We start from the raw sequence: 19,858 nt of genomic DNA on the forward strand, positions 1-19,858 counted from the left end.
GTTTTCCGTTTTTAAAACGACCATTACTAGTTTTTGCTTTTACCAAACGCACGCCACACAACAGCGGTTAATACACGGGGTAACTAGAGCCTTAACATTACAGATTTCTATATTGTATCATTTTTCATTTGTTCTCGATTGTTCTTCGTTAGGCGGGGGTTATTATTTTTTTATTTTGGGGAGCACCTGTTTCGGACTGGGAAAGCTCTTCAATGTTTCGCAAAATGACGCTAAAAAGGGAAAGGGGGGGGGGGGGGGGGGGGGGGGGTTGTGTAAATGGATATTTTCAAAACTTTCAAACCAAAAAACCATCCAAACCGCTCCGAGATGGTGAAAGCTTTCCGTTGATATGCACAAATACTGTAGTCATGATGGTTCTTCCTCCATTCGCTACCTTTTGATGGACGAGTAACTAGCTTTTCGATTAAATCCTACATTCTACGCACATGCGGAAGTGTCCGTTTTAATTTTATTTCTAACGATTTGCTTGGTTTGGACTACCAGTACCATTCCACGCGGGCGAGAAGGACGAGTGCTCACGACGGGTTGTGCGATAGTGTTCGGTATCCTAAAGCGTACGTTAAAAACACGTTCGAGGTTTGGTTATGGTTTAGCTACTCACAGCGGCGTTTCGGGGGGTATTTCGGGGAACGAAGGGAGAAGAGTTTTCCCATCGTTCCCTTAGTTAAAGCTAGGATCAATAGGTGTGTGTGTGTGTCTGTTGAAGGGCCACGACTCGGTATATTGTTGGTTTCGATGGTACGACGGGATGGGCGGAGGATGAGGTGTTGCACTAAATGTTTTTGCGGAACCATTGAAAGTGTTGCTTGGATTGAAAAGGATCACTTGTGCTTCTGTTCGAGTCGAAACCGTGGATGGTGGTGTTTTTCTGAGGTTTAATTCGATTTTGCGTTGGAAAACACACACGTTCATTCGTTTGCCGTTCGGGTGAGTTCGGGTGTCGCTATTTCTAGTTGATCATGGACTCATCTGCGGTGCAAAAGGATGGGCTGAATGGTGGCTGCAACGGGAATGGAAACAAACGGGAAAATCAAATGCTGTGTGTCCCGCGATCTGCTCAGCTCGGCTAATGAAAACCTACCGGAAGGGATACACCGTGCGGCCACACGTTTGTAACTCCGAAAGAAATTGGTCCATCGATGAACACGGTCGAGGATGGGACGGGATGGATGCAAGGCCCTTCACACGTCCACCGAGCACAGCGTCTCCTCGAGGATCGTGTCCAGCTCGAGCGAAGGAATGCTGTGGCTTATACTTCTCTCAGAACACAGACTGACAGCTCGCGAGGCATTGTAATCTGTTGATGTTTTGGGGCGGGAACATTCAAGCGGAAAAAACAAAACGCGTCGAACGCAAAGATCGGAGAAAACAGAACCGAAAACAAACCGATGGAAATTGCATTAGTTGGATCTAAGCTTACAACGATGGTATGAGGGAGGCTCTCAGCGTAGAAAACGTGATTGAAGCGTTCGCCTGAGGATTGGCTTGACTGTGAAGGCTATGAAGGGTTTATTACATGTTTCCAAGATACGCGATTCTGAATGAATGTGAATTCTTTTAGTGCTTATAAGCAAACAAGGGAGCTTATAGTAGTAAAAGAAAGTGTGGCAAGATGCCTCGCCTGAGGTAAAATGTACTGGCAATATTTTTTAGCTGAATTAAAGAAAATGAAGCAGTAGAATATGTTGATAGGCATGTCTAATATATCCTATATGACTTTCACGGCTCTGCAATAATAATTAATGGAGAAAAGCAGATAAAGCAAATTATACATGAAATCATGTAAGATTTCCCTACACTTGAAGCTATCACAAAATTAAAAAAAAAACAAATGTTTATTTGAAGTTGGAAGAACATTTAACTACTTTTCATGATCTCGCGTTTATGTTCATGTTTATGTGTTAATTATTACCCGGGTGCGTTCTACCCCACTATTTGAGCCATTTTGTCCCACAGTTTTAAATTATGCGTGGTGAAACCAGCTCTTAACAATCTTCTTGTTAATAATGTTAAGTGGGTTTTTTTTTATTTTTTTAATCATTTTAAAGGCTAGTAAAAAAGAAGGCAGAGAACCGATCTGTGAAGATATGGAATATTTGCCTTGAATGGATTGAATGAGAAATAAAAGTTTTACACTTAACGGAAGGTATACTGCTTCACGTTACCTAATGTCCCCAGTGCTTTACACTTCAAACAAAGTCGTTGTTGAATTCGAGCGGTGGAAATAGAAGAGAATGGTGCCGCTAATGAAATGGAAACATATGCTGGTGCAACTACAAACCGAAGCAGATGGTTACGAAATGATGTAATTGTTTGGCCAAAATTGTCTATCTAACAATTGTAAGAATGATATTTTAACATCGTCAAACTTATGTAAACGCTTTACATTGAAGACGAAGCAACGAAACACGGAAAAGGTAACGAGTAATGAAAAAGAAGGTTCACCCTTTGAATATTTAATGAAATCGAAATTGATTTTTTTGCGCTTGTCGCTGACCGTATGGATGGTCCATCCGAAAGCAAATGGGATTTTTCTTTATAACATGTTGCCCTCCCCAATGAAAGAGGTAAAAAATCACACTTTCAATCGGAATCTGAAACCTACAAACCCTAGATGCGGGTCTGAATGTTCCCTGAAATCGATACGATTCGCAAAACTGTAACATCAAACACGAAAGCTTGTTTGCGTTTCAGCGGGAGTGGGAAGGGGAGCTTGAAAAACACCCCGAGGGTGAAAAACTAATAGCCCAAAGTAAACATACTTAAATACGAAATAAAAATATTAAAAAAAACACATCAAACGCCTTTAAATATAGCCTTCGGCTTAGGCTGCCGTTTAAACAAGTTTTACCATAACACGCCCTTCTCGGAATGAAATCAATCTAATCAGTTGGGAAAATTCAGTTCACTCTTCAGGTGCCAAACCGCGCCACCGGAAAGCGGGTGTTTTTTGGGGGGGAAAATGTAAGCAGCCCGTTTGGGGTGAAATTGAATCGAAACGTGTCTGATGTGGCAACAAAAAAGGACGCTCGGGGTTGACGGGAAGGAACAATTAAAAGCACGCCAAAACGAATCAATAATCCTGACCGGAGCCGAACGCTTCTTTCGGTCGGTTCTGATGACATGCAAAAAAGGAGTTTACTTGGATGGCTGGCGAAAGGAGCGAACCGTACGAAGGAGCGGCACCTTGCACGCCAAGGGTTGGGTCGCCCAGAAAGGTCAGAAAATCAACCCATCGTTCACCGGCCGGTAATTATGGATGGAATGGTGAAGGTGAACGTACTAAAAATACCGGAAAAAAGGAAGGCACATAGCTTTGAGGAAAGCTTGGCAGCGCCTTTTTGGGGCGTGTTTTAAAGGCTTAAAATAATATGGGCAATAGAAACGGAAAGCTAGCAAAAAAAAGCTCTCACGCCAACTGAGATTCCAAGGGATGGGCAGAAAAACGGGCGAAAACAACATCGAAGGTTTCCCGCACTACGCGCTGGCCGGTTTCTTGTGGCTTAGGGTAGGGCTGGAAAAGGGCTACCGATAAATGTACGTTCCATCCACAACACTGCACTCCGATTACGCTGCAGGCTGGGAAATTTATTGCGGATTACAACGGTTTTCCGACATGGAAGCCCGAAGGACGGCACCAGCAGTAGCAACACGAACCAACCGCACTGTAACTAACTTTTCGCCTACGTCACAAGGTGTCCCTTGCTCCAATTAATCCTTATTTTGTTTTAATACGAACTTTTGCTAACCCTTTGCGAGAATCCTATTACAGCATAAATAACTCACAGCGCCCGGGCCAAGTCAACCATCATGGGCACGCTCGGTATCAAATTACGCGACGCCTCAGAAACAAGGACGAACATACACACACACAAAAAAAACGTTAGCAAGCTCCAGTTTACTGGCCTGGCGGAAAAACGACCGACCAGCCCGATGGCCTAGTGAAAGGAGTGGAATATTATCCTTTATTAAAAAAAAGGACACTACAATCAACACGCTGCAGGCTCGGGTTTTGTTGCCGTGGACCGCCAACCGCAGAAGGTTATGACACCCGGGTCCCGTAATGAAGTCGAACGCCATGGCCCCCGCCCCGGAGGGATTGGTTGGGATCGTGGAAACTAGCAAACGCTTTTGCAACAAATTAGGCAACAGCGGAGCTGGAGCGAAGGATGCTGGAAAGTTTCGAGTGAGATGCGGATTGAGGCGTTTTGAATGATTTTCCTTTAGTTCAACCGACAGTGCCGACAGCTCGTGAAGATAATAAAAACAAACTGTTTGCATGTTCACCGTGTTGTGTGCTAACTAGTGGAGTGGTTCGTTCTATTCGTACAACATCACGTAATTCAACAACTTTTTTCATTGTGCCTTTTTTTCGAATTCTTTTTAAATAAAATTTTATTTATTTAATGCCACAATCAAGTTCCGAAGCACTACAAAATACATATTATATTAGTAAGGTTCACTTGCTTCTGTAGTGAAACAAGTGTTCCTGATGCCAAAATTCGCAAATAGACAATAACGCACGTCAATAAAAACAGCAAGTAAGCAATTAAATTTAATTGCTGAAGAATACAAGTTAAATCAATAACCGCAACAAATTAAATATTATGATCTGTTGGTCACATGTTTGCCAGTAATCCGCCATTAATTTTAATCTTGACCGATTCAGGTGAAAACGCATAAAATACGACTTAAAACATTAACATCCTGTACACACAGCTAAAGTTTAAGTGAAACTACTTTATGGGAGCTCTTTATAGGTCAAATGAAATGGGTTTTCAAACATCTGCCAAACAAATTGTTTGTTAACACATTCAGTACCGCGTCACCCAATTATGGGTGACAGCAGTTTTAGTTCTAAAAAGTTTTTGACCCATGAATAAATGAAAATGCAGCATAAAAATTATTGTAATATTTTATATAAATATTTTGGGAAGCTAAGTTTTTGCTTGGCCTTCAAAAACCGTCGGTTTAATAAATGTTATGAACAAATTTTATTTTAGAAAATTGTACTAAAAAGTGTGCTAAAACGCTTGGTACGCAACGTGTTAAACTTGTTTAAAACTAGATGAAGCAACACTTCATTTGTACATAAAATATAGAATACTAAATTTTCAGCGTGATCTACAAGCGACCGAAATTTCTTTTTTCTTACTATTGCCAACAGAAGTATGTAAATCAATAAATGGAATAAATTTCGTTTAAGATATTGAAGCAGTTAAAAAAAACTTGCTAGGAATTGAAGAAAAGTATCGCATGAATTAACAAATCAATTTCAATGAAAAAAGAACAGTAAACAAACCATTCATGTATAAAGATCTAACGATAAACCATAAACCATAGGCCAACTCTTGGACCAGGCTATAGGACAGTTGATGGGAAGATGCCATATGACTATAACATAACGATGAAATAGAACCGGTTTATGACCATAGAGATAGCATACGTGTGTGATGAGGAGTCAAGGATAGAAGACCACCGAATTTCCAAACGCTCTCCTGGCTAATTGCATGCAATTGGTTTTACTTCCCAGAAGAGTTAAACTACATATATACAATCGCTAATGTAGCCGCAGGGTTTGCTTATATCTACGTGTCAACTCACTGAACCTATGTATGGCATTAATTCGCACCAGACTGACTGCGTGATCCTGTAGGTCGATGTTGCGCCGCCGGTCGCGCTCCCTGGCCAGCTTGGCCCGCCGCCGCAGGCAGCATATCACCAGCAGGGCGAGGATGGGGAACCCGATGATGCAGGACACGATCGGAATGATGACCGTCTCGGGGGATACTACAGCGAAGGGGGGAAGGGAAGGGCAGAGCGCGGTCCGTAGTGTCCGCGGGAATGTTAGAATTGCGTGCAAACGCGATGGTCAGACATTTTTGGAACAGCGCACGAACCGGCACGCCATCTGGCGCTTCGCCAAAGGTTTGGGGTGCCCGGTGCGGGACTTACCGGTGGGGTAGATGATTATGGTGGCTCTCTTGGTATTTTCATTTGCGGCAAATCCCTTTGAAATGGTGCCGGAGTTGGACAGTTTGTTGGTCGGAGGGGCGTGCGGTCGGTGGCACCGGCGGTTGGGTCCACTACTGGCGAGCTGGGAAGACCAGTTCCGCTCGCCGGGTGGACTCTGATTGACTGAACTCGAGGGTGATCGGAGGCTGAGCGGCGGGGACTGCGGCAGCACATTTACATAGCATCCCCAACCGAGATGAGCACCGAGGGTTCGAGAACTCTCAACGCGCCAGCAACACGGCGGACGCCCGCAATCCAAGTTTTGGGGGAAGTTTAGTAATTGGATTCCCGGTACGCAAATCCTTCGCCGTTCCACAAACTTGCTGCAGCTGGGAACAATGCCCGCGCAAAGTTGGGAGTTGAGGACTATCGATTCAAATCAATGTGCACAGGTCGTCCCTCGGTGCGGGTGAATCCGAAATCGAACGTGACGTGCCAGGGAAAAGTTTTCCCAACTTGTCTTCGTCGGACGGCCGATCGGCAGGAACATCAACCTGGCATGCGAACCACTTTCCAACCGATACTCGATTTCGTTGAGTTCCGTAACCAATCTCCACAATTCCCAGCGTTAACTTCCGGCGGGTGAGACGAATTTAATTTCCACGCGTGTGTTAACACCCGGCGTGCCTTGGCGTTCGGAATGCGCTTTAATAATGTATATCAAGGCTTATCCTGCCCACCCCCCCCTGGTACCCGGGGGAATAATATTGATTGACACGTTCCGGGAATTCTTGTGCCACGAGTTAATCCACTTGTGCCTAGGAAAAATTATTAATTCATTCTGTCTCCACCAGAAGAAACCTTTCGTGGAAGATACGCACTATGGATATATGTAGTACCCGCCCCGACGGGAGAAGGAAGCAAGTGCAAACACAAACGATCCACGAGGCTACGGAGGTGCGGAGGCTGGGCTGGAATCTTGGCCGAGAATCAATTAAAAGGATCCCAACGCCTGCCGTACCGGAAGGATCCGCTCGTCCTTATCCAAACAAACACTCATCTGCTTTTCTACACTCGTCGCACTCACAAACACACGCACTCAAACAGCCAACGGCATGGCGGTCACACGCGCGTCCCTCCCGGTGGGAGAATTTGTTTGTGCTGGAGGACGGCAGAACGCTGTTCTTTTGCGAGCCCACCAAGCCACCGTCCAAAAGGCGCGGTTCACCCTCTTGTGATGGCGAGCGCCTTGTTGAGCTCGGTGTCGAGCACAATCTAACACGGTTACCGGTGACAACACCAAACCGACGTCGAACGGTGATCCAGCGCTACGGCCCGATCTGGATCCTTGGCCCGCTACGGTGCTACTGTGTACATAGATGTTACCGGACCGGCCAGACCTCTCGGGATGGTGCGAGCTTTTCCTGAACATGGAGCTTTCATCCTCCCTAGACGATCGGTCGGGCGCATTCGTATTTCGTTTCGGCAGACGAAAGGTGAACGTTCATCCAAGATGGCGCAGGCGCAGGCCTTTGACAGCCGTGTTCGTGTTGAATCCATTCCGAATTCCAGGAAAACCAGTTCGGGACGGATTGAGAATTAAGGATGAACCAAAACCCGATGACGGTGTACCGATGTGTTCGCGTGCCCTTTGCCGATAGATTGCCGCTGGGTGAGGGACCTCACCGAGGGGGTGGGCCTGTTCGACCGAAATTGATTGCAAGCAGCTGGTAAGCGTCCAAGAGCAGCCGGCGTGGAAGAACGTCAAGCAATAAAGCCCGCGCTTCGGGGCACGCTCCCTCGTGGGTGCCGGCACGTCAGCATGTAAATTCCTCCACATTCGGCACCATTAAACTGGTGGCAAAATATGGCACATCTTAGAATATCGTTAGGCAAGGTCGTGGGGACATTAGAGCAGGGAACGACAGAGGCGCCAAAATCCTTTGTAAAAGCGAAAGCGAAAAAACAATCAAACGGAAACCCCCGTGGAGTTTGCCCAACTTCCTTACGGGTTTACGGTTTTCGTTCGTGAGAACGTCGCCAGATGGAGCCATACGGAGGCGCGCGTTTCGTGCTGCTGAAGCGCAACGAAGGCCCGTCAACGCCGCCGATCAGATGGGAACGAATTAAATGGTTTACGTTCAGCTGGAGCGCTTTCGAAATGGAACAACCAAGGGCAGGGGGAAAAAGTGCACAGGAAAGTGAACAAAAAAAAAACATAAAACGTCAGACCGTCATTAAAAAGGAGTTAACCTTTTCGACTACCGAACGATGGCGCGCGGAGAACGTCGATCCTGCCGTGAGGGCGTTAGACGTTATTTTCTTGTAACTGGGTCGTGAAGAAAAAAAAAACAAACTCAAACAGCTGCTTACTGCTACATTCTCAGCTTGTAAAGGTCAGCGCGGGGCGGAGGCAATAAAATGTTTGGAATTTTCCGTACCGCTCCACTCCTACGTTGCCCATTGGGAGCAATTCGATTTTCATTGCTTATAATTTTCGCGACAAATTTGACCAACCATCCTCCCTCGAAGTAACCCCCTCTCGAAGTAGGTCTAATTGTTGTTAAATTTCCCATCGTCATCACTCAAACGCGAGGCAGCGGATGGGTTGGCCGATTGTCGCCACCGGGGGAGGGAAGGGACAGTTCATAAACCCAACACACCGTGTTCACCGTACGTACCGGAACCGTAAAAGGCGCGGGCTGCAACGCGGGGGGAAAATAAAATGGAATGGGATCGTAAAAAACTTCACCCAATGTTCGGTGGGGGACGGGGAGGAGTGGGGGGGATGTAAATGAGATCAGGTTTTGGCCGACAGGTGGGATGCTGATTCCACCTTTAAGGGTGCCATCGGTAATAATATGAAATGAGGTGAAGAAATAGCTATTCTTTATGGTGTTAATAAATTGGAAGCCGCTGCTTATGAGAAGGGAGAGGATAAGCAAACGAGAATAATCCACCGAAAACCAATCATTGGAAGGTAGCCTGTCAAACATTTAGAACTTTTTTTTTATAATAAGCTTGAAGATTGAACAAGTTATCGTACATTCACTTTATGTAGTGTTTAACCAAGAATTTTAGAACCGTATCTTATTAACTACAAATTATTATGACAATGATCCTAGTTTTGCTTTTATACTTATTTTTTCAAACAGATAGTCATTGTTCTTTATATTGTAACAGACACAATCGATGCTTTGACTACTGTTATCTTTGTTACCCACACATTCGTGATAAATTTATATTATATTAAGTCATCTTCTTGACATAAAAGTAAATGTTTATAATTCCACAATTTCAAATTTGCTCATCTACCTTATGTTTTGAACCCCATTTGTTTCTCTTAAATTGTTAATTTCTATAAATTAATTTAATCAGCAACAGAGCTCGTACGGATATATGAATTTCTTAAAAGCCTATAAAAATCTAGAGTTTTCAATCGGGAAAATAGAATATGCTTATTTAATAATGATCATAAAATTGTTTGACAATTTTATAAAACTTTGAAATAATAACTTCGTTAAAATAATTAATACGTATAATAAATTAACTAACTGTTGATAATTACTTTGCCCCTTCAATCAAACGATCTGAAATAACTCTTTCCATATTACTTTTGCCGTTCAAGTAAGTAAAATTTTCATTTGGTGGATTGCTTCGATCGGTCGTAGTGTTGTTTGAGTCCAACGCAACAAGAAACATGCAACCGAGAAGTCTCAGGAAAGGAAAATTGCTTTCAGTGGAAAACAAAAAACCACTACCAAAATGTATATTGCGCTGAAAAGGGTCATGTTTGCTACCATAATCTTGAAGAAAGCCTTGCATGTCTCCACCAACGGGTTTTCTTGTTCTTGTGAAACTTTTTTCCGATCCCTGCGGTGTGATTTGGCTTTACAGCAAAAGGCGGCCAAATTTTTATCCGGGTAGAAAAAGAGAAGAAAAAAAATGCTGAATTTCACGAAGGGAATAAAATTAGGGAAGCTACGGAAATGTCACGCAAACGGCCCGAAGCCGATTGGAAAAACACGCCCGAAGCGCGTTATGATCACTGAATTGTGCCGTCGGCCGGAATTTCCTTTCGTTTTTGTTTGTACTTTGTTTTCGGTCCGTGAATTAATTCCCCGCGCCGGGGGTATGCGTTTCCGCTTCCGTCGTGGCGTGTGATTCCCAAGGCTGTCGTGAATCAGCTTTATTGCCGTGCGTGCTTTTATTTGCGTGAAAGACGGTGCTTGTGCCACCCGTTACACGCAACAGTGCCACGCGTGCCAATACGCCCAGACCGGAGGAACATCACAAACACACCGGGTACCATCGTGTTCTACCGAAGATCTGACTCGTAAGAGTTAAAAATAAAAGCGAAAAAAGCATTTTAAAACAAACATCTGCACACGGGAACCGATACTACAAACATTGGCCTGACTTCAATCGATAAGTCAATCGAATGCAAACATTTGCTCAAAACGTGACGCCAGAATTGCGACTGCCTACGTTGCCCTCCCTCCCTCTCCACCCGCCCCGACTCGACACCGTCGATTATGTTGATGGGTTTAAATTAAGCGCCATTGATTGACATTAAATTGCCTGCCACATGCCGACGGGCCCAAACGCACTTCCGATTGAAGCACGTGGGGAAACCTCGTCTCGTAAATGTCACCGAGCACAAATCAGTGTTGATAACAGAATAATTGGAAAACTGATGAAATGCTCAGCAATGACCGCGCGATGCTGGTCAGAGACCGGAACTACCCGCCGGCGGCTTAATCCGACTTGGCAGCCGATGGTCCGAGCTGAAGTGGATGGTGAGGTTGTTTATGCAGTTGCATAATTCATAGTGCAACGCAAAATCAATACTCCATCGCATCGCGAGGAGGTCATTTAACTCGCCGAGCGGAAATGATGATACGATTGGCTTTATGCGGTGGGGACGTAATGTTCGAACCTTCCCCGTGGCGGTTATAAATATTCATTTTGGTATGCAAAAGAATTCTTTTTTTTTCGTTCGTGGGTGGAAATAACGATAGCATCGACTGTTGCTGCTCTGTTGGCCATTATGTTTAAGCTTATCGACAGAGGAAATGTAGCGAGATAATTGACACTTGCGAAAATAGTTTGAGTTGTCTACCCCACGTGGCGAAATGATTGGATCGGAACATTTTTTGGATATCTAAATTAAACCCATGATCGAATGGGTGTTTGTTTAGTAAAGGGCGGTATGTATTGCAATATAGAGTGACCAGGTTCTTTTATGCTTTAACCGTCTGTTTATGATTATGTAAAATAGAGAGGAAAATTTATGATTTAAATTGGAGTTGCCGTCAGAGTATAATCTAAATAAATCTAAAGAGTCAGTATTAAGATCTATCTCAGAGCACAACTATTTATTTAACACTAGAACTACCGCGGTTTTTATTCTTGAAACTTTAGCGCAAATTATTTTCAATATTAAAAAGAAAAGTTTATTTTTGAATACATAAAAATTAACATTCCATTGGATGTGTGAAAGTTATGCATTATGCAACATTTGATAGAATTGTTCAGCCTTAAGAAATAAATGAGATTAAAAATGTACCTGACCAGTCAAAATGACTGGTCCGGTAGTTCTAGTGTTAAAAAGCAAAATGCGTCAGCCAGATTTGAAAAAAATATGCAAGTATACTGTAATTTTGTAAATTGTGAAGTATTTTTAGAAATGAGCAGAATTTATTCAAGGAATGTGGTTCCAGTATACCCTCTCCTGTAAAAGAGAACAAACTATCCGCGTACATAAAGGGAACAAGTCTAGTAAGCCCCTAGAGCGTTCATTAACAACTAGTTGGAATAGTTTAAATCAAAACAAGTGGATATTGAAATAAACTAGAATAAATTATCAAAGAAGTCAGCAATTCTTATATTGTGCACTGTACGGTAAATTTATTTGGGATAAAATAAAAGCTAAGCTTGAAGAAGAATGGTCGGGTTGATAACATGTTCATAAAATACCAGTTGGAATCTTGGGATTTTCCATCATCAAAAATAAAAGAAAAGTTTTGAGACAAGTTCGTTGATTGATGTTATGACGAGTTTTGAGGAATGAGTTGTATTAAAAATAATTTGCTATAAACTTTAATTAAGTTTACGAAATATTTATCTAATCATTTGACAACACGTGTTGGGAGTGTTTACTAATTAATTTATGTTTTTTTTATCTTTGCTCCCTTAACCATGTACCCCGACTTGTACACCATAGATTTGGTAAAACAAACCATTAATTGAATCTGGTGCAGTTTGTAGTTAGTGCTGCTCCTTCCCGAAACTGTCATGACCAAAGCCAAGGAGTCCAAACAGTGCATCGTGTCCTGAAGGCCACAACCGAGCCGGCTTGGTTGCGGCATTCAGGCGCCAGCGTCCTTCGAGAAACTATCCGAAAATTTCGTTTGACATCTGCCACCACCAAGCAGCATTCTCACCGTTGCATATTGCACGTACATATTGCTTGGAAGTTGTGCTGGTCTCAAACCCTTCCCCAACTACTTGCAAGGACATCCATCCCCATGGGGCAAGGACCAGCATGTGTACCGTGTGGTTTTACACTGACGCAACGACCGGGCCGAGCAAGATACTGGTTTCTTGCCAGGCAGCAGTCGGTTGACTCTGTTCGGATGTTTGGTCGTTCCATTTTGTAAGCCGCCTTAAAACTATAAACTCGAGAATGAGGATGTGGGCCAGCATGTGTTGGAGAATGGTTGGTCTTCAAGAAACATGTCAACTGATGAGAAAATCTATGCCGGGCGAGATTCTTCCAGTTCCCTGTATCAACACCCACCCTCCCCCAGCAGACCCTTAGCTATTGTTAACTGGCCAAGGTGATCCGGTTTTAGATTGGACCCGGGACAGGTGTTTGGACGTTCCGTTTTCCATGAATCTGGCGCCTGTCGGCGGATTGCGCTTATGTGTGATGCGGTGTGAGTGTGTGACCTACATCGGAGCGCCCTAATTCGCTCGGATTTCGGTCGAAGCCGACGTAGGGTGAAAAGAATGAATCGCCGAGATCTCCGGCGTTGTGCGACCCGTCTTTTATCTTCACACTAGGCCAAACACCAAACAATAGGTGGGCGCCAGTCGAATGTAGCGTACTTAGCGATAAATTTGAAGGTTAGAACCCGGAACCCGTTGTGTTGGGGTGTTCACGCAACAGTGGAAAAGCGGGTTGAAGAGGAAAAAAAACAAACAAATCAAATAAATGAGTGTAAACCTCTTTCAAATAGCTGTGCAAAGGTCTGCGAGGGAAGAGAAATTTTCGGAGACCCAACCAGGCTCGAAACAACAGGAACAAAACGGCATTTGCCTCAAATTTAACATAATTTATTGGAGCCTCAGCCTTTGTGGTCGAAAACCGCCCAGAAGGGTAACGGCGATTGCAAGTTAGTTGAATAAAGTTCTTAATTAATTAGAACCCACTTTCGGTAGCGCTGGTTGATTTTTTTCTTCCTTCCAAGAAATTCCGCATCAAACATCAAAGCCCGGTGCAGCAGTGTGTTTTCCCAGGTTGACGTACGTTTTCGCGTTTTGCACGAAAAGTAGCCCCACGGTGAAAGGTAAATAGACGTCAAACGTACAAGCTGTGACTTTCCCGATCGAACGTGGAAAAAACAACGTGGAGTGAAAGAACGTGGAAGATGGAGGAAACAACGCGCGAAGCGTTACCACTTGGGAGCGATATTAAAATCCGGCCAGTTGACTGCAATGACGTTTGATGGCGTGATGACGGCGACGCTAATGGAGTGATGAAAAGTTGCTAACGGCTACGCTCTCGGGTGTTATGAGTTTTTGGATATTTGACACACATATCGTCGAGTCGGGGAAGACGCGGCCGGTCCCGGCCGGGTGGGGAAAAGTGTGTGAACAAATAAACAGGCTGCCAGATCAGCGTGTTAGCAATCGAGCGGCAACATCGGTGGAAATCTTCAATTAATTTAAGAACCCGAATTTTGGAGATGGAATTTATTTCGTGGCAACTCACTGGAATTTATTTTCTGACTCACTTCCCGCGCATGGTGTGGGTTCGTTTTTCTCTTTCTTACAACATTTTCCCCTTCCTTTCACCAACCATTGCACGTGAAACTATCTTTATGTAGAAAATTTTTATGAAAATAGCGTTGCCATGGCAACATGCCGTTTAGTTTCACTCGCGAAAGGATGGTAAAAATTTTCACCATTAAACTTTTCCTCGCAGCTGGCGGGAGTTGTTACGAAACAAAGCATTTTTCCATCATAAGAAACATTTTCCAAGTAGCCAAGATTTGTGCTCCCCATCAAAGTTGGCGCGGATTGATTTCCATCGGGCTTTTCTTTAAAAGCAAGCATCGCAGGGGGTAAAAAACATCTGTTTCTGTACAAATAAAAAGAAACGGTGTTTTATGTGATGGCGGATCGGGTGGGTGAAGCAACATTAACTCGCGCGAAGAAACGTCTGGATCCTCTTAACGAGCGACGCAGTCTATTGAGCGGGTAAAACTCTTTTTTTCCAGCTGGAAAACTTTAACAATTGCCATCCAAACCCGTTTCCAGTTTGCCCTCCGCAGAAGCATATCCTCAAACGGAGGACTTTTCAAGAATGGGAAGTAGAAAAAGGACCGGAGCCATGAGCTTGGTTTCTCGTACCTGTGCAACGCACGATCGTTCCTTCCGTTTTCCAATCCTTCTCCCAGCGGAGCGGCTAGTGATACAATGGCCGGAGTAATATTTATGTGTGTGCAGAAAAGTCAAAAAGGTCCTTTAGACGAGCTCGAGCCTTGCGAAGCCATTGTTGCTACGAAGTGGCGAATCACGAGCTAATGTTATTCAGAAAAGTAAAGGTTCACTTTTCAAACAATCATCCCCACCCCGAACAGTTTCCACCGCCGTGACATCATTTGCGGGAAGCTGCGCCGCATCAGAGGGAAAAACATTTATAAAAAACTTTCAAACATACCTTGCCGTTTTCTATTTACTTGTTTTTTATTTATTTATTTATTTTTGTTTTGCAATGCGGAAAGCTTCTACTAAAGGCAACGTTGACAAACTTTCACAAATTGAATTTCAACCTGCATGGTTGGAGTACGATAATAACCTTTTCTCTCAATTTTCCCTAGCATGTTTACCAATCAACGAGGCTTTCCTGCAGGAACAGTTTTCCAATGATACGGCCTCGTTGGGTTTATGTTTTAGAATGATTGACCCATAAGTACTGTATCAGCGGATTTGACAATATTGCCATGGTTTACTTTTCAAAAACTCGTGAAAGGTAAGCAAAAATATATTCTATACGAAGAAATAGAATGTTAAGTTTGTAAATTTTTAAAGTTTGATTCTTCTGCAATGACATAAAGCAGCTGCAGAATTAAATATAAGAACACTTGACGAAAATAATAAAGCAATTTTCAGTTTTGGTATCATTATAAGGCTGGTCGAAAAAAGTAGTAAACATCCAGAAAATATACTGCAAACCGTAGCCAAACGTAAACACAATTTATGAGTAACTTCTAAAACTTTTAAGTCACGGTACGAGATGTAAGACAAAATAAACAGCATTGCCAAAAATCGTCCCTCACTGTTCCTTGCCAGTCTGATCGTGAATGACACACTTCTTTGGTTGCTTTTATTTGGTTCCGTTTTCTGACATCCTTTCCGTACGTCATCAACGCCAGGATAATCCCGCAGTTCCCTCTTGTCTTTTCCGTCCGGGCGAGCGCAACGTCAACATTACTCTTGTGTCCTTTTTTACGGTCGATTGGCCGCATATCTCTTCCAGTTTCATGCTCCATCACACTCCCGTTTTCCGTATTCCTTCCTATTATCAACCCCGCTCCGGTTCCCCATGGAGTTGTTTTATGCCATGCCATTGCCAGTAGCAGAAGCGAAAACCTCTCCTTGAGCTTGCCAGAGCCGGCCAGTTAGCTATTCTTGTATTTGTTGTGTGTTTCGTTTTATTTCATTCGATGGTGACAATGTAGCGAAAAAATAAGTAAATTAAGAAGCAAGTCACTCGGTAAAACGACCGAAGCAATTGCGTCAGTTCGCAAGTATCAAGTTGTGTTGCTTCAAGTGAGAACGCTTGTGAGTAAACAATGACGTATCGTCGCTTGGGTGAGCTACTACCCTCACCATAGTTTACTAGTCTGGTATCACTTTCTGATTAGCCTACTTGTTAGACACTTTGTGACCTAAGGGGACGGGTGAGGCGTGTTCCTTTTTTACCGGAAGCTCTCAGTAGCAACGAAAGCGTTTTTGTTTTCGAATGAGGTCAGCCTGGGGGGATTAGTTGATAAACAACCCATCGATATAATGGGTCCAAAAGAACGTGAGCCAAGAGATCACTTGAGAAGGATTTTCCAAACAATCCCATAACAACCTCCATTCGGTGCATCACGCTCCGGCTCACGTGCGAAACTCGGTCAGCATAACAAAGACGAGTCCTTAGAATATAGCGGTTCACTTCCAACTAGTCTCACGAGTTAGCTTTCTTTCCTGCTCGTGCATCAGTTGCGAGGGCGCGATCGAAGAGCAGTATCCGGAAAATCGGACGTTCTCTGAGAATAGAACTCCCCCGCTCGAAAACCCACTGTCGATTATTCAACTGTTCTGTTGTCCTTTTTCCCCATGATGATGTTTTACACTCAAGTAACCTTTCCTTCCTGGCTTCGAAAGCTCAGGTTGCCATGGTTTCTCGAACCAGACGCGGAAAACCCAACGCTCAACCTGAACAGCAAATCCGGCACGTAGCGCTGAGGTTAATTTAACTTCCTATTTGTCGTTTTCTTCATAAAGAAACAACATCCCGCACTTTGTATTCGCATTTGACAACAGTCACCTGTATTTACTGCTTCCGCATTTTCAATTACAACAGGGAAATGAATTTTGAGTGAAAACATGTCCATGTTTTTTGAAATGCCATCGGGCTCCGGGAAAACACGAAGCCTCGTTCTACTCCATTCATCGCGCTTTAAAACGTGTTGAATCGTGCCATTTTCCTCAAGCCTTTTCGTCTGCCTTCCGTTTTCCGGCTCGCATCGTTCGCCTTCAGGCGATTTCCCTTGTTTGTGCTTCGTTTCGTTTTTGTATTCATATATTTCTACCATTTGGTTCCTGTTACTGATCGTGTCTCAAGCTTCAAGTGATGGCATCCTTTTTACTCCCTAATTTTTCTCTCTCTTTCTTTTTCAATCTCTCTCTTTCCTTTTCCATTTTCCTGTTTCAAATTGTTTCGCCTTACTTCCACTACCCTTTCTATATTTAACCATTTTTCCTCTGTTGACGTTTTTCTCTCTGTTACTTTGTTTTTGTCTTTGTCACTCTTTGTTGCTTGAAACTCCATTGTAGTGACGCTTGGTTTTGTATTTTTCTGTCCTGTAAACCCACTGTCTCGGTTCAGTTAGAAGAGATGGTGCTTATTAAAACGTGTGATGGTGGAAAATCGCAGGGGGGGGTAACGGGAAACGAAAAAAGGAACCATCCAACCAACAAAGTGAGATGGCAACACACTGGGACACACTCGTGGGATATAAATAAAATGAACTAAAAGGAAAACAACGGTGGGGGGAAAGAAAGAAAAAAAGGAAAAAATAGCTCAAACCACAATCCTTAACTGAAATGCCAATGACGCGATTGGTTGGTCGAGGAAGGTTGCATAGCAGTACGAACCAAAGAGTCATATTTACACCTAGTGTGCGTATCTCACTCTCGGACACCCCTCACCCGGCCTTCCTTCACGTTTTTCCTCCTCCCGTTTCTGGCATTCCATCTGTTCGGGCGGGATATTGTGCCGAAGCCAATTTATCCCAGCAGAAAACCGATGTTTGTAATAATGATACTGCTGGCCAGTGGCACGAGCCTGACAGGCGATGGAAAATGCCGGAGGAACGGATGCTGGGAAGGGGTCTAACGGCGTGGCAAGCCGGGTGGGAGGGTGAGCACCGAAAGATGGATTACACAGTCGGCAGATGTACAGTGCTATTCGTTTGTTTGATTGTTCTTTGAAAGTCAATGAAATTCGGATGACGATGATATTTTTAAACGCTGATTGAGCGTTAATCAAAATCATTTTTCTTTTTCCCTCTGTTGCAGGTATCGAAATTAAAAGTAGGAGTTCTACAACTGCGCACGATGAATTCATTGAACAACCACATTGTTATGGTCAATGTTTGCCCTAAATAGATGCAAAGTGACTTATTTCTTCAAAGTATAAAATCATATTAATTTTGAATAATAGTAACAAGTTCGTTCTCTTATGACTTATGAATACATCTATTGAACATTGGTTATCTGTTAGAAAGCTGTTTTAAAACAGTGACTTTCGGTAAACAATTTTTTCAATGGTAATAGAACCTCAAGTATTGTATATTACTATTCACAATTTATTTCTTCGGCAGAATTGTAATCTATGTGCTACATTAAATGAAGTTCTGAATCTTAACTAAGGGTATGAAGCTAACGTTTTAAATTTTATGATTAGATAATTGCATAGTTGAAATGGTATTGTGGTGATTTTCGATAAAAAAATTTATATTATTTCAATAACCTGATACAAAAACCAACCTGTCAATCTACAATATTATTGTTTCTTACGAATTATAATTTAACCACTAAAAATTATCCCTAAAATGTGTAATAAATGAAATTTTTTTTGGATTGTAAAACAGACCAAAAATTGTAACAGACTGTAACGGAAACTGCACCGACGCCACGAAAGCTGACTGGAAAGGTGGCAAGCGACACGCCGAAGGAAATTCCTTGTGCGAGAAAAGGAACCAATGGCCAGGGAAGGGGTGACGCAAGGCAGTGACGGGTGGGAAAATCTCGTTCTGCATCGCTACAAACGGATGCGGAATGTAACAAACCCTCACCCTTTCTCGCTTACTCGTCCAGCCTATCTTTTCATTCTATCTCTCTCTCTTTTCCCCTCTATCTCTTTCGCTCGCTCGAATTTGTCTCTTTCGATTCCGCTAGTTATAGGTCGCTCTCGCTTTGCTCGCCCCCTTCTCGAGACCACCGGGCGCCTCCACCAGCTCGAAGTAGCGCTTTCAGTAACCGAAACCCGGTCGTGCACCATTAGCGCGAGTGGCGGTAGTAGTTGGGTAGTAGTTGTTGGGCCGCCGCCAGCGTCGGAGCATGTGGTGACCGTCCGGCTCTCGCTCGCTCGCTCACTCACTCTCGGTGCTCGCCGCCGCACGTCGGGAACAGATTTTCACGTTTTCCTTGGGCGCGCGTGTGTTACAATCGATTTTGTTTTTTTCGTTGTGGCTTCTCCATTCCGTTTCGCCAGCCGACGGTTGGAGGCATTCCAAGCACAATCGCCAGCACCACTTCCATTCCGACCACCAGCTGAGCTGACACCACTTGAACGGACGGCTCCGAGGCAATCCTCGCGTCGTCGTGTAACGCAGTTACTTCTGATTGTTCGCTTGATCCAAGCAGGCGTGTTCTCCGTGGCGCGTTGAGGGTGAACTAAAGTTTAAGTACACTTCACCTTTCGCCAACTCGATAGTTACAAACAGGAGCACGAAACAACAAACAAACCGGCCCTCGTTGGGCGTACCGTTACCTCTCCTCCCCACGCGGAGCGTAACGCTTCCGCACCTGACGTGATAATCACCGGTCACATGTGGTTTCGTGCGGTGCATTTGTTTAGCAGCTCTCCCGAGTTGTGAGTGTGTGCCGTGAATACGGAAGTGATCTCGTGCCATTAAGTGTGCCCCAGTGAACGGCGGACGTCCTGGACGTGATGGAGACGCCCAGTAGCTGGTAGAACGAGCATCGAGCGTTGGGTTGGGCCCATTTTTTTTTTCGGCGCGTGTCAGCAACTTTCGTGGGGCCGCTCGTAAAAAGTGATACGGTTGTGCGTTCGTGCCGTGGTGGTTAAGTTACG

General features: G+C 43.9%; 1 protein-coding gene across 1 annotated transcript; it reads right to left on the minus strand.

Moving 5' to 3' along the window:
* Positions 1-1,222: 1,222 nt before the first annotated feature.
* Positions 1,223-7,408, minus strand: LOC131258549 (uncharacterized). Its single transcript, XM_058259891.1, has 4 exons — positions 7,265-7,408; positions 5,977-6,196; positions 5,654-5,811; positions 1,223-1,318 (listed from the first exon to the last, which is right to left on the minus strand). The coding sequence occupies exons 1-4, from the start codon at positions 7,406-7,408 to the stop codon at positions 1,271-1,273; spliced, it is 570 nt and encodes a 189-aa protein (XP_058115874.1). The 3' UTR covers positions 1,223-1,270.
* Between the last annotated feature and the right edge of the window lie 12,450 nt (positions 7,409-19,858).

This window comes from Anopheles coustani, chromosome 3 (assembly GCF_943734705.1).
Source record: "Anopheles coustani chromosome 3, idAnoCousDA_361_x.2, whole genome shotgun sequence".
Taxonomy (NCBI): domain Eukaryota; kingdom Metazoa; phylum Arthropoda; class Insecta; order Diptera; family Culicidae; genus Anopheles; species Anopheles coustani.